The sequence below is a fragment of the Simochromis diagramma genome, unplaced genomic scaffold (assembly GCF_900408965.1).
Source record: "Simochromis diagramma unplaced genomic scaffold, fSimDia1.1 OVJJ01000247.1, whole genome shotgun sequence".
Lineage (NCBI taxonomy): Eukaryota > Metazoa > Chordata > Actinopteri > Cichliformes > Cichlidae > Simochromis > Simochromis diagramma.
In genome coordinates this window covers 2,217,955-2,234,191 of record NW_024386949.1, presented here as the reverse complement: position 1 = coordinate 2,234,191, position 16,237 = coordinate 2,217,955, and the positions used below count along the sequence as shown (strand labels likewise).

Genomic DNA, 16,237 nt, shown 5'->3' with positions numbered 1-16,237 from the left:
GTTAACTACTTCCAGTCATAAAGTGATGACTGTTTTGACTTTGCTATAACCACTTTGTAGCCTGGAAAGCCCTTATAGGCATGCAGCATGCTGAAAACCAGACAAATCACTTCATGTTCATTCTTTTCAGTAAACAATGTCAGGAAAATAACAACCTCTTTTCAGCAAGAGTTGATGGGATTTATAGAAATGGTACCTTATAAATGATACAAGTAGCATTTTTTTTTCTTCTATTCAGTCTTTCCTTTGCTGCAGATTCCATTGCTGAAATGTTATGGCTATAAATTGTTGCAAGATAAAGTGAAATATTGGCAGTTAGCCCAAAGCTTAGCTTGGTTTATTCTACCAGCAGTCCAAAAATGGCAACTTTTACTGCTTGGTCAAGCAATAAAAGTTGTTCCTTATGCTAGAAGTGTTGCTGGAGCTTCAGTCTGTCTAGATTTTATGTTCCTCTTCGTGCATCTTGGAAGTTAAGTGTAACCATGCCAGAAACCTGTACTCTGAGCAAACTTGCTGCTCAAATACCAGGATTTGTAGAAACAAAGTAGTACTTGGAGTCCTATAGAAGTCTGTGGGAAAACAGCTTTGTGGCTTCACCTCTGTGAACACTTTTCTGCTGAGCTCAAATACTTGTTTTGAATTCTACTGAATAAAAAAAGTCTTGGCCGTTTGACTCTGTTTCAAACAGGAGGATTATCTGTGGTACTTTCATTGGCTAGCAACTCTTGAATGTCAGACCTGCCCCTTATTGTCATAGCCGTTCTTTTGCAACCAAGATGGCGGCGGCAGAATCGCTCATCTCGAGGCTTCAGAACAGGATTTCAGAAAGCAGTGGATGATTTCATGATAGCTACGTGCATCTGTTATGCGGTCTAATCTTTTATAGCAGGGGTCAGATGATTGGACAAAAATAATCAGCTATCAGATTACAGTCTGGTCCATCACGATTTGTGGGCTGTCTTTTTTTGGGGGGGGTTTTGCCTGATTTTCGTATTTGCATTTGCTAATTTGTTGCTGCCTCAAGAACTTAATTCAGTAAGTAATTTATCAACAGCAACGCCTGAATAGTGCACCAAGGCGTGTTTCCTTTTTGTTGTGGTGAGCTGGAGGATACTGTTGAGCTTCTCATTATGAATGACTAGCATTGCTGTGGAGATAAAATAACAGAGATGACAAGATAGGTGTGCATGCTAGGATCTTGGCAGGCCAGCTGCATGTTGCAGCTTTCCAACACGCGCCACTGAATGTTATAAATTATGAACCCTGAGTATTTATTGGAAAAAAATAATTTTATATAGGTATCTTCTATGTCATCCTCATTTAGAGTTAAAATATAGATTGTCTCTCACATAAACTACCATAGTTGTCGACTACAAAGGAAAGAAAATGTGCGACTACACCTTTAAGTGGGCTGCCTCTCTCTGCAGCTGCTCACCATGTTAAAGTCTGGTCACATCTAGTAGCAGACAGGCAGCTTTAGTGATGTACACTCCTCTTTGGCTGTCTCTCACACACTCACACACACACACACACACACACACACACACACACACACACACACACACACACACACACACACACACAGTGGGGTAATTGTCTGTTAGAGGTTTGGCAAAGATCCCAAGCTGCACAGCTGCACTGGGTTAATACACACACACACATGCACACACACCCACCAAGCAAACTAGCTGCGGTTTTGTCACAGTGTGATGTTTTGCTCACACATCTTTCTTTAGTCGGGACTTTTTTAAAAAGTGATTTTTTTTTTTCATTCATCCCCAGTAGTACTTGCTCAGCTGGAGTCTTTAGTCTTTAGTCATGTGTTGACAATAATGAGTAATATATTAGTATTCAACTTAAATATATGCCAAGACACGTTGATTCATTTGTTTAGCTACGGGAAGATCTAAAGACGGAGTGGGTCAGTCAGTTTATGACTGTTCCAGACTCAAATGTTTTGGGGTCTGCGATTTTTGTGGGCTTCAGTGACCGTTTAAACCAATAAAGATATGGTGTCTGGTAACCTCTGTACAAACGATCCTTTGGATTTTTCTCTAGTATCATCATGAGGTTGATGTGTGTGGTTTTAGTGAAACTGATCAAAGTTTTTTACAGACATTCATGTCCCCTCAGAATGAATTGTAATATGTAACAGTAGCCTTCTCCTAGAGAAATGACCTCACAGGTCAATCGAGCAAGCTTTTATTACAACCTCTAATTTAGTTTTAGCGTTAATTGACAGCTAGTGGCTGTGTGAATACGTGCAAGTACAATGAGCTCTGATGTCATCACCTTTAGACTTTAGTAACCTAGAAAATGGGAATTTCTCATAGTTGTTTAACGGCATAAGGAGGGATTTTCACCTGCAGTAGAACTCGAGTAAATTTTCTCTAATCCTAACTTAGTAATCAAACTTATACCAGCCAAACAGCGAGTGAAAACGAAAATAAATTGAGTGAAACTGAAACTGAAGAATAGCTTCAGACATGAGTCAGGCATGATTGTACATTTACAGTGGAAATGACCCTATTTATCATATCAGAAGTCCTTACAATAGTTATTTCAGGAAGGATCATTTAATTAGAGGACTTGTTAAACAACTTAACTTAGTTAGTACAGCCTCACATACATGCACATACTTATATAGTACTGAGAAATAGCATAGTACTGATAAATCACATATGCAGACTGATAGTAATCTATTTCTAGCTTTTGCTCTCCCTCCCCCCTTCTGTCCCTGCACAGCAGCTGACCTTTAACCCAGATACCAGACCATGTGGTCCACTTCGGGTTATGTTGTGGTGTGTCAGGCCAACGTGATTTCCTCTCCATGGTCACGTGTCTTGATGTGGGTTTGGCTGCCTGATGCTAAAACTGAGGAAATCAGTTGCCTTGCTGATCACTCAGTGAGCTGTTGATGTTTTTTGCTTTGCGTATGTTTTCCGTAAAGCAAATGTTGGGAGAAATTTTTCATTTACTATTTTTTCAGTTGCTGAACGATAAATAGAAGGCTTTGTATAGAGGGCAGTAGCTGCAGAGGTGACAGTGAGGGAAATTGTGTATTTATAGCAGTGATTTCTTAGAGCAGCTGTTTGTTCTTAAAGTCTATTATTTATTGATGTTTTTAACCACCAGTTCAATTCTTATTTCAAAGATGTTTTTTTTTTAAATTTCAGTGAGAATACCTCATTAAATGGATAAATAATTTAAAACTGCAAACATAAATTCCAAGATATTGTAAATTCCAACCTGTGACATGTTGTTTCTGCATCTTTGTGTGTGCCAGCAGAGTGCTATTGAAATTAAAGCTGGTCTTTTTATTCAGTGGTGGCACGCAGCCCTTGCTGTTATTGAATATAGGCCATAATATCAATATATGACTCTTAACCTGTTTCATATATATCTTACAACAATGTGTAAGCTTAGAAAATGTGCTTGAATAAGGTGAGAAAGGATGAAAACCTTGCACTTGCTCTCCACAGTATTATTACCTATTTATTAATTCACTGATGTTAACCTAAGCTGAATCATATGGTACATAAAGTTGATATTTTAAGTAAAACATGTGGCCTTTCATAAAGAAAAATGATTTCAATCATGAACAGAAAGAAAGCAGGAAAAATGCATGTATTTTTGCGCTAGTTTTTAAACTCAAACTGGCAGAAAAAAAATCAGAAAAAAACATTAGTTTGGAGTAGTAATGAAGGAGCCTGTTATGAAACAGATTTAATCAGAGAGATGGATGGCAGGAAGGGAGGAATGCTTTTGTCTAGACTTTTCTCTTCCTCTCTTAGCCGGCCTCTCCTCTTCACAGAGCTCCAGATGGGGGATTAACAGTTCACTTGACGCATTGTCATGATGATGTGGACAGGTCTCTGTGTCTCTCTCTTTCTCCTACACAATAACCCTCTCTGGCTTACCTATTATGTTTTTGTCTGTCCTGCTCTGCTCAGTGCTGCCCCCTGTCTGTTGACTTTGTAACAAAACTATGTAAAATACAGCAGAGGAGGAACAGGGTCTGCAAGAATTATGAGTCTCAGGATCATTTGTATTCAGGGCGTGCTCCGCTCAGCTGCTGTTTGGTTATAGGTTTTCATTAAGGCGTCTTCAGAGCAATAGTCGGACCACAGCGAAAGACAGGTCTGCCTTTCAACATTGCATAAGGATGTAAACGTCTCACATCACAAATCCTTAAACTAATCATATTTAACCACACACATCATGCTCTTATCTGCTTAACAGATGAGTTTGTGATTAAACTCATGGTGAAAGGGGGGGAGTCAGATTTAAGGTGCTGAGTTCAGCTTTCTCAGTGCAGAGTTGTACCTCCTTTAAAGTTTGTTGTGTTCTTATTTCGTCTTGGTAAATACCCAAAAATTATTTGGGCAAACAGGGAAAAGTGTATTAAAGTGTACCTTAATTACATGAAATGAGACATGTCTGTTACGGCAGCACTTCGAGACGGTACCTGACAGAGAGGGTGTTTTTCTTTTTTTTTAAAATTTTTATCAGTGCAATTAAATGAACGTGGAGAAGATCACTCCTCTCCATATCAGGGATGTGCACTGAGAACTACTCGACTTTTCTGTCAGCTGTATTCTATTTGATCCCCTCCCACCTCAAACCGCTCTCACTTGACTGTGAGAGTGTTGCAGACTTGTGACAGTGTAGCTTTATCTGACAGAGTGTGCACTGGATCTCATTTACATTCATTTCCATCCGTTTTCTATTTCTGTTGTCTAATGGTGATTGTGAAACAGTCACCATTAAACAAGCACAAGTGCTCCCCTTGTGGCAGTAATAATGAATTACATTCTCCCAGAGGTGCACGCATAGCCACGATGGAGCCACAGAAGGAGCCCTGGCTGGGGTTTAACCTTACTGTGACCTAGCATTGCTCATCACTGAGTTAGCATGCTAACTAGACACCAGAAACAAAGTACAGAGTTAGATTTAGGAATGCAGTTTAAGAAACTACATTTTCATCTGCTAATGCACATGATTTGTCACCTTCACTATCGTGCTCCCAAGATTAATTCTGTTAAATTCAACGCGCTGACTAAAATCCAGGAAAAAAGAATTTATGTGTGTGATGCTTAAGCAGTTTTATCAGGGGCTCAGCTGCTCGTGCTTCCCTCCAGCCAGTTCTGTTAAGAATTCCAAACCATTTTGCAACAGGCAGCCTCTGGTGTGTAGGAAAGAAGAAGTGCTTTCTATTATCGGAACTGTCACAAGCCTGCCTGGTTAATAATGTGACTTTTTGTTTAAATGAAGAGAGACACAGTTTGTTGACTTTTTATGTAGGAACTTGCTGCCTACGGTGGTGTGTTTACGCTGAATGCCTGCGGTGTGGTACTTAAACACATTATTAATCTGCATCTAGCCAAACCACAGTGGTTCACCTAAAATACCATTAAGGTTTTTGGTCACACTGTATAAGACTAATCATATTTTGATGCTAAGATTAGTTTAAATGACAACAATGTGTTTAAAGTTGCTGAGTTTGAGGTCAGGAAAGAAAGCATTCTTTTTATAAGACTGAGCAGCAAGACAGCAAGTAGCTAAACCGACATTTTTTTTATCAATAATTTTAAATTTGGTGACAGTTTTGTCTGTTTAACTTGGACGACCGATAAAAAAAAATCTTTTAGGACCAAAGAGCTAGACCTGCATTGACATGCTAATAACTGCAGTGTCTTGAGTGGCCACTAGAGGCTGGTCCAGTCAGTCCCGATAGACTCCTAATGTCCACCTTAACAGCATTAAAAATGTATTTGTGCTGTTGGTACCTTTTGGAGCATTTTACTTGCATTATCTCACAAATAATATACCCTCATGTCCAGTATGAGGTATATCCATGAAGCTTTTGCTTTGGTCTTTTACTTCATTTTTCACCCCACCGTCTTGTCACAAGTCCTCAACCATTGGTCGACGTCCATGTTTTATATACTGTTGCTGCGTAGAGTCTCCGTCTTTAAAAAAATGTATTTATTATTTAAAGAGTTTAATTTCTATTGTTTGCCCACTCAAGGTTTATAGGGATTTTAAGAAGTATTTAGTTAAATTACTTATTTACCAATTAAGTTACTTTTCTGACACAGTAATTAGATAAGTATTTTAAATACAATATTGACTAAGTAATTAGTAGTTAGTAATTAATTACTTTTTAAAAGTAACTTACCCAACACTGCTATAGCCACACAATAGTGACACACAGCTTAACTGACCACCCAAAAACTAAAAAAAACTCAGTGATAAGTCTAACACAGGAAATGGGCACTGCAGTTTATTTATAAACAGCTTCAATGAATTTTAACAGTGATCACTTTCACACTTTGATGCTTTCACTATCCAGAAGCCATTTCCCACAGAATAACCGGTCGCGACAGATGGCCGCCCTCCCTGAGCCTAGTTTAAAAGGAGCTTTTTTTTTCTCCCTGCTGTTGGAGTGTTTGCTCATAGCAGATCACTGGATCATTTGGTTTTTCTCTTTTTTTGAACAAAGATACAAATCCGTGTATACATACAAAGCTCCAGCTTGCATGTTGAGTCCAAATATGGGTGTTTGGGTTTTAGACTATTGGTCAGATAGATATGTCTATAAATCTTTCACTAAGTGTTTGGGAGACTAACGCGAAGATTTAAATAATTACAGATATAGTTGAGGTCACCAGCTTCATCACAGTGTACAGATGAGATATTTATTCATTTTTGTTGTTGCTCTGCTCATCACAGATACATGATGCCATATGAAAATTATTCCTGTATTGCTTTTTAACATAAACACATTCAAGGATTTCTAACACCAACCTTTAAAATGTTTCGAGTACTCGTATTTCCATCATTTGGTTGGTGTTACATCATAAACTGAAGCTCCAGCAAATGTTTTTTATGACTCTCCAGCCTCTCACATCGATCCAGACAGGCATCGACCTCACACCATAAACACACAGACAGGGCTTTGCATTCACAGCTCTGCTCGTCTGCCTGGAGCAGTGAATGAATTGTCTCCAGAAAGCACCACCTCACTTCTTGAGGGGTGGTGTTGGAGTCTCTGTGTGTTTAAATAAAGTGTGTGAGCTCAGTAGGTGTCATAGGCTAAATGTAGGTGGGTTTCAGTAGGTGTGTGTGATCTGGTGTGCAGTGTTTGCATGCAAAGAGGTATGAGGTAACGGCACAACCTGAACTATACATGTAGAGCTTGTCTTGTGGTTGAAGACGTGCGTGCATTTTTTATGTGTGTGTGTGTGCACCTGTCACCTGTGAACAAACAGCCCGAGCTCTTCTCCTCATTAGGCGTCTTCAGCACCTCTGCAGAGACGTACATCTTCCCTGTGGAGCGCACACACTTACACGCAGTTTTATTCACTTATATACACACTCTCGTGTGCTCGCTCGCGCTCGTTTGTGTTTTCATGCTGACAGTTAAAAAGCCACTGCAGCATATTTTGCTCATCATCACTTACTTGTATGCATCCGTGTCTCGAGCATCTACAGCTTTGTGCTAAATCCCCCCCGCACACTTCTCGCTCTTAAGTTCATTCAGATCGGTCCAGTTGGTCCATTTTTCACACCGAGCTTCCATTAAGAAGTCGTATCCTACAGACAAACTCACTGACTGCAGCGCAGTGTGAAATAGATTTGCTTTCAGAGGCTGGTAAACAAGTGATTATTTTTACCCTCGGCTGCCATTTGTCCTTTTTTAATATCGTCTCCTCGTATTTGGAGGTGAAAATTGCACGTGCATAAAGTCAATGGTTTATTTTTGTTGATGCAGGTTTTAGGGCAGCAACGATTTTGAGGATCAGATTTCAGGATTTAAAGATTAAGATATGATAATATAGTCTATTAAAAAGGTTTTTGAAGTGTTCACAGAGAGAAGGCACTAAAACCAACATTTGTGGCTCAAATAAGATACATTTGTTTTGTCACATTTAATACAAACATGTTCAAAATAATGGATTTCTTTCTGTATTCAGTGGGCATTGACATTTTATTGTGTTTTATGTTAGCAGTGTGGGGACATCTCATTGACATAATGCTTTCCCTAGCCGCTTACCCTAACCCTAATCATCAAAAATGAATGCCTAACCCTAAACCTAAACCTAACCACAACCTAATTGTAACTAAAACCGCATTTTGAGCCTCAAAAATGCCTTCAAACTTGTGGGGACCGGGATTTTGGTCCTCACGAGGCCTGTCGGTCCCCACGAATATAGTAAACTTCCAATTTTTGGTCCCCACAAAGATGTTAATACCCGTCCACATATACACACACACACTCACACACACACAGTCATTTCACTTATGAATGCGTTTCACAGATTTTACAGGCTTAACTTGAAGGTCAAAATATTACAGTCAGTGCTTTCCTGGAAAAACAAGTCAGGTGCTGCTATAGCTTACCTGGTTGAGCAGGTGACCCACATACACTGAGGCGGAGAGGCTGCAGGGGCCAGGGTTTGATTTTGCCTCAGACAGTTTCCTGCATGCGAGTCCCCCTTGTTCCCTCCCCTGTGTCTAATTCAATAAATGCTAAAAACAAAAGAGTGAACAGACAAGAAAATACAGCATATTCTTCAGAGGCAGAGTCAGGGTTTCATATCAGGGAGTGATGCTTTTCCTGGATAGCAGGTTTAAGCTGGGCTTACACTGTGCGATTTTTTTCAGTCGCGTTAGCCAGCTTCTGCTCAAACTGCACAATTGACTCGCAGGGGTTAGAAGTTGGTAGGTCACGATGCAGGGTCTCACACTATACGGCCCGATGCTCTGATGCGACCTGAGTGCTCACACTGTGCGTCCATAACATGAAGGTTATAACATTGATCAGGCAGCAGTGTAGATCCAACTATTTTCACGGTTGTTGTGGTCGTGATAATTTTGTGAGGCCACATGGAAAAGGCTCGGATGAGCTTGCCATAGTTCTACAAGTTGTGCCTCCATCGCTTGTGTCCAGGTCACACGCTGCACTGCCGTGCTACTCCGTCTTTTTCGCGGACATTTGTGTTTGCGCGTGCGCAGTGTGAGAAGCTGCGCTGACAGCCTCACGACGGTCGCGAGGGTTTGAAATCCTTGCGACCAAGCGATTGATGATCGGGAGCTGGTTGTGAGGTATTAATCGATTCTCGTTACCCCACGTATACTACACGATGCACGATGAAGGCCAAAATCGGGCCGATCGCCAAAACGGTCGCACGACTCAAAAATCGGCTCAAAATGGGCCAAAAATCGCAGTGTAAGCCCAGCATTATGTATATACAGGATCACAGGTGCTTGCAGTACAAATGAAGTAGATGATTTAATGTCAGCATGGCCTGTTATGTATTTTTGCAACACATACATTTCAACTTTCTGTTTTGTTACACTCTTTTATGATGTGAAATGTACGAATGGGAGACATTAAGGGGGCACATAGAGGCTTTTTCCCCATGCAGCTCAGATGCTAATCACACTGAAGTTAATTGCCTTTATTCTGTTCACCACATGTGAATCAAACACTGATTACAGCAACAGGGTGCTGGCCTTTCAGTGCTGGGGTTGAGAACGAGTTGTTTATGTGGTTATCAAGTGGTTAGATCATTTCAAAACACTAAATCTTTTTTTTTTTTTCCTTGCAGTGACAAACTTCAACAATGGCTTGGAGGCCAGCTCAGACTCCGATGACGAGGACAAGCTACACATTGTGGAGGAGGACAGCCTGCAGGAGCCTGAGGTTACAGATGCTGATGGAACCACATCGCTGGACAGCCATGACCATGACGCCACCGTAACAGTATTACCCCACAACGGGTCCTGGAATGGAGGTGAGGCACGAGCCATGAGGAATGTGTGTTTAGCACAGCAACAGGTGCTTTTCAGGGTGTTTTCACACCTGCGGTGTTTAGTTTCTTTGAATCAAACTCGGGTGCGGACCAAAACAACTGCATCGAGACCTTTTGGAGGATGTGGCGGAGGATGTAGGTGTAGCGGTTCTTTAATAATGTGAATGTGATCTGAACCAGCTACCACATGTACGTCGCAAGTTTAAGGTAAAAAACTTCCTGCAGCTTTGTATGCTTTGTTTTTTGCGATGCAGAAAGGTATTATATATCTGTACGGGCTAAAATAGCTCTAAAATTAATATAAGTTCTCCACCTTATTACTGTTTACTTTTGTTGCTCTGACCCCAGACACATCTGGCCAGTGAGCACTGAACATTCTCACGTGGTTTGCAGTGACGCATTTTTGTTTGCTTAGAGTTTATTTGGGTTTTAGAAGCCAAATGATGGGGAAAAGCTGGAAAAAAGTTATAAACTGATTCGGACTAGAGTAAACAAACTATTAGTATGTAGGTGAGATTAAACACAGGTACCAGGTCCAAAGTGTTTCTAGGAGCCAATCTTGCCACTTAGCAGCCATCTTCAAAAATCTCTGATTAGCCAATTTAGATAATACATTAAAAAACCTTTTATTTCATTGGTCACTGCATTTTTTTCAGTTCACTCTCTGATTGGCATTTCTTTCTCTCATAATTTCTCTGTTTATATTTATATATCTTAAGACTAGGCCTTTAAGACTGATCTTATTATCTTTTAATCTGGGACAGTTTCCTGGGCATGCTTGCGCTTTCTTAGCATCTCATCCAGGAGATGCTCGCTACACCCACGGGCTTATACAAGCCGTTTCCACACAGATGTGTAGCACTTCACGGGAAATACGTTAGACGTTTACTCAGCTGTATCTTGGTAAGAGTAGTTCATGGTGGTTTCAGTATAATTCTCTGTAATTCATGCAGCCTTTCTGCAGAATTGAATCAACAAATCTTGACCCCAAATGCTTTGAAGTCAATTATCACACTGGAGGGTAACAGCCAGTATTTTTCACAAAAATGTCCTTAGGGCTGGCATGTGTAATTTGTCCTTATTGCTGTTGTAAGTGAAGCTTAAAAGGTGCATTGATACAGCAACGGGTCCGCTCAGTACTCATATTTATGTAATCAAGTGTTGGCTTCTGTGTTTCAGGAGATACTGTATATTAGCGCAGGTGGGGAGATTACCCACCCAACTGTTAGCAAGTAAATCCAAATCCGAGCAGCATTAGCGTTATGTTCACTGACTTTGTTGTGGATCATTGTGGAGAAGAACTGTACTAACTTAAGCACATACGTAGTGCTTTTATTGAATTAAGTGATCTGAAGGGGGCACACACATGAACACAGGAACCAAGCAACCTGCATGCGGTGCTGGTGGGAGTAAGATCTGGAGGCATGAGTCAGCCGAACACGATCACAGCTCAGTGTGGTGTGTCTTTTTCAGATCAGAAGAGAAGTAAAGAGTAGTAAAGAGTAACCAGAAACCAAGAATTTATAGCAGCGAGAGAGAGGATGCAAATGAGGAAAGAGATATATAAATAAGGAGGAGAAGTAAGCTCGTCTGAGGAATAGACATGTTTCTGTAACGCCCTCATTAATCCTTAATCTAGCCGGCAGTCTTGCAGAGGTTTCTCTCTATAATCTCCAGTTCTCACATCCAGCAAACTTTAATAAATCCCATCTACTCCCTAACTGGCAAAGATTCCTTTTAATAATACAATGCTCTGCCTAAGGGCGGTTCTTTACATGCCGTTTATGCTGCATCTTCTGTGCTTGAACATTTTTGTCAGTGCCAGTAATACTTAAAGCAACATCTTATTCCTACATTTTTCTGTAACCTTACCTTACCTTCTGTAAGATTGACCCTTTGCGTTTTAACATTTTCACTTATTAACTTGTTACGTATAATACAGATAAGTGGTAACCATTTCCATATGCTGCTTTACACACGGCATGCCGCATAGTGTAAACCCTACAAGGGTTTTTAGGTCTAACGGCCCATCTAGTGAGTTGTGAGAATTTCAGGTTAACTGTCCAAAATAATCTAGGGAGCTTGGAAAGAAAAGCGACTGGACTGGAGTGTGATGTGTGTTTGTATGGATCTTAATGTAATTAACTAACAGAAGTTCAAAGCAGCAAGCAACTATATAAAATATAAACTTTACCGCTCTGTGCATTCAATCACAAGATTACAATTTCCTGCAGCATTATTCTCTTGTGTTGTTTGGAACTGTGTTGGGTTTTTCTGTTTCTGTTTTTTATTTTCTTTATAGATCTGATAATGTCTCTGATTGGAGTTGGTGGCACTCGGGGATATTTTTTTGCAGAAGGATCATATGACCTGTGAAATGCCCCGTTTTATGTGAGCACGCACAGAGCCTGAGGCAGAAAGTCCGGTTTAGAAAAGGACGTTAATAACCACCACCGTCATACCCATTATCTCCAACTGGGGTTTCAAGTTTTTTAATCCAGCAAAGGGAAAGAAAACCTGGTTGTGTTGAGCTTTGTTCATAGAATACCCCTCAGAACAGCAACTGAGCTCTAAAAAAGTGTTATATGGAGCACAGGCACACCGGGACCAAGTGTTGCTGATTGTTACAAGCCACACATCGTCTCCAATTCCTACAAGAATAGCATCAGCACAAACAGGGAGCTGTACTGGCACATTTTCAACCATTTTCTAGTAGTACTAACAAAGAAGATCCTTACTTACTAACCTTTGTGCCATCTCATTTTGACAGATGCAAAATAAATTCTGTCAGTGTGTATTTAAAGCTTTATTTAGCTTAAGCGATCAAATCTTGAAATCTGAGCAGATTCGTGTATTTTTTGCTTGAAAACAGACTGTCTCCTTGGACTGCACCTTGAAATCAAATAGAAATGGTGCAAATATGCACCTGTAACTGCATGCAGAGATCTTAAATGTTACACCTTGCAGTTTTGTAATTAGCCTTGGAGAGATACATTCGGTTGCATTTTACCTTTACGGACAAAGGTGGATTTTTATGGTACCATTGTTTCTGACGGTATACAACCCACATGTACACGCTAACCAATCAGCATGAGAGCCTGTGTTGCAGATCTGAATGCATTTGTCCTTCCTTTTTAAATCACAGAGCCTGTGTCCACTAGGTATCCATCACACAATCTGATCTGTTCCGATATTGAGGTTGTACTCCCAAGATTTTATTAGCACCATCTTGCAGTGTGACATGTAGAAAGACAGCCATATTGCTGATAGAGCCCAGTTGTATAAGACTGTTTGTCTGTACATCTCATCTCTCTCTTTGATCGGATTAGTTCATCCTCCTCCAAGCCTCGGGGAACGCCCGTTCGCCCGCCACAGCCAGATGTTCTGCTCTTTCTGTCTCGCACTTGTAGGTCAGCCTGTATGACACCACATCCTAAAGGCTAATCTAACTATGACACACACACACATCCACCAACACATCCACTCTCTCCTCCCTCTGAATCGAATTTCTCCCTCTCTATTCTTCTTTGATAAAACACAGAGACAAGCTTCATCATCATTCCTTGTCATCTTTCTCCTCTGACTGGTGTCTGACTGCTTATCTGTTCTCCAAACAATAAGTGCTCACTGACGGGTGACATGCCAGAAACATCTTGAATTTCTTTCTGGTGACAAAATGTACATTAAAATGTAAAAAAAGAGCATTTTTTTTAATATCCTTTCTTGTCATCACTGTGTGTCTATAAATTAGATAAACACTAGACATAGTGTAAGTGAAAGCCCCGCCCACTGGAGGGGAAAAGAGTTGTTAACAGATATGCTGCAGAGTGCTAAAATACTAATAACATGTTTCAAGGTGGCTCAAAATATTAGTGACGTTCACATATTAGGCTACGTTCACACTGCAGGCGAAAGCGCATCAAATCCAACCTTTTTGACCCTATGCGACCCATACCCGATCATGGTATGACAGTTTGAACAGTACAAATCCGATATTTTCAAATATCACTTTGGTATGTGGTACTGAATCTGATACATATCTGATGTTTCAGAAAATGACTGCTGTTTGAATGGTCATGTCGCATTAAATCCGTCTTTTACGTCACTGACAGACGGCAATTATCAGCGCCGGAGAAGACATCGCGAACGCTTCCTGGTCATCCAGTGAAACTGTTGGGAAGACAACGTTGGAGAAACGTGAACGTTTTATTTGTACTGTATAATCGGCAGATTCTGACAGAAATTTCCAACTATCCTTTGAAGCACTGCTCTTCTCTAAAACAGCAATAAGGATCATTATTAGGCCATTTGTAAATAACAAAATAACTTTATAACTTAAAGCAAAATTGGGAAACGTAAAGTCCGAAACAAGTCTTTATATTAAGGCCATCAGTCAAACAATACTGTTTGTTCTGGGTCGAAACAGAGCGCGTTGTGTGTGACGTCTTCTTTTGCGCATGCGGGCCGCTTTGAGGGTTCACACTAGAGCGCGTTTGCTGTCACATTTTATTTGTAGTGTGAACAAGCAGACAAAAAAATCGGATTTGAGCATTAAGACCTGCAGTGTGAACGTAGCCTTAAATTTGTCAGTGACAACATTTAGCTTAAGCTAAATAGACAGTCAGGATCTCAGTGTTCTTCCTGCTGATGTGTCACACCTTTCAGTCAGGACTGCTGGAGTAAAGGAAGAAGAATTTTATTTCTTAATTATATTTTGAAGTATGAATCTGTTCCTTCCACATGCATACGAGGACAGCATGAGGCAAGGAGAGATCAGCAAGACCCACACAGTACAGAGGATATGACACTAGTGACAACAGACATTAACCATGTCAGATACAGCATAAAAAGAAGAGTTGCGATGGTGGTGGGTTGCTAAGTGGCTTGCAGATGCATAGCAAATGTGTGCAGGCAACAACGCCACGTTCCCCATGTCAGACTTTAACAGGCTCTGTCTGTAGGCTCTTGCAGTTGACCCTTTGCTGCATTAATATTAATTAGGAAAGACCAAATTATATAATCACTTCATTCTAATTTAAATATTGTGCTCATTTACATAAATGAATAATTGATTGAATATTATAAATTCAGCTTATCGCTTCAGTTCTACGGTGCTATTTCTATAATTCAAACAACATAAAAACAAGAGATTTGGTTTATATATTAGTGGAATAACAGCTTAATGAGTTCCCTCATTAACACTGCTGACATGGTGTGTGACTGTGTGGAGTTGAGTCAGCTGAACTGCTTGTTGTTTCCCTTTGCAGACAGGGTTTTTGTGCGCTGCACGTCCGCTGGGAACCGCGGAACAGGTTTAGTCATATCATGATGATTCACATCTGATGCAGTCAACAGTTTTGGACCTAAAGTTGCTCATCCATCAACTTCCTGCCGTCCTTCTTCCTACTCCGAAGTTCTGAAGTTTCACCAGCTGCAGGAAGCGCAGACAGAAATAGACTTTCTAGAGACTTTGTGTTTATTTTATTTTTTTTAATTGGTTTCCACTCCACGTTCAGGCAGCATGGTAAAGCTCTTTAAAACTCTTTAAACCTCCAGATACCCCGAAGTAAGTAAGTTTGCAGGATCAGCGCTTACCCGTGCTCGCACACTTTCAAAAACACACCTCGGGATCCAAACAAAACAGCAAAAGTGTCACAAGCTTTAACGAGCAGAAGCAGAACCAACTCTGCATTCAACAGCCGAAGTTGATTGGCTTGTGTTTACGCCGATTCTCAATGCCCTTTTAATCCTCGATTCCTCTCAAACAGCTCAGCCTACGCAAGCATCTGCCTTCATCTCGACAGCAGTTAGTTACAGCCAAGCAGGAAATACTAAAACCATGGAGACGGCGAGAATGTGACACTCAGAGATATTGCTCTCAAGGCTTGTTTCATTGTTCCTGAATAAAGCCTTACATGGTGTGAGCAGTGCTCATGAGTGCTGCTCACACCATGCTTTATTTCTCTCCCTCTTTCTCTCAGCTCTATCCTTTCTCCTCTGTACTCACTACTTTTCTGCAGTCACTGATCCCTTCTCCTTTCTTTGTATTTTTCTGCCAGGCTTTCGTCTTGCTTTCACTTGCTTTTGTTTCCCTTCTTCTTCGGCTGAGTATCCAACTACAGATATTGTAGGAAAGCCTCCCCGCAGTGTTTGGAGTGATAGGTGGTGCTCTGACTTTGGATATTATTAATTATCCATGGAGGTTTTCCTACGCATGTTGTTGTTCAGTAAACCTCAACTTTTTGGGACAAGCTAAAACTTCTAAGCCTTATTCTCACAATAAACTAGCACGTCAGGTGAAATAATACATTCACTTATTAGCCTGACATCAGAATAGTACATATGATTGTACACCCAGACTACATAGCAAAGTTTAGTAGGTTTGGACTGTTCTTATACAGCAGTTTTCCACTCAA

At 40.5% G+C, this 16,237-nt stretch overlaps 1 protein-coding gene across 2 annotated transcripts in view; it reads left to right on the top strand.

Moving 5' to 3' along the window:
- LOC120737652 (zinc finger E-box-binding homeobox 1-like) overlaps window positions 1-16,237 on the top strand; it is a 72,780-nt gene that overhangs the window by 37,979 nt on the left and 18,564 nt on the right. For both annotated transcript variants that reach the window (XM_040038473.1, XM_040038474.1), the window contains exon 2: window positions 9,618-9,803. In XM_040038473.1, the coding sequence (XP_039894407.1) occupies window positions 9,618-9,803 (186 nt within the window). The remainder of the gene's footprint in view (window positions 1-9,617; window positions 9,804-16,237) is intronic.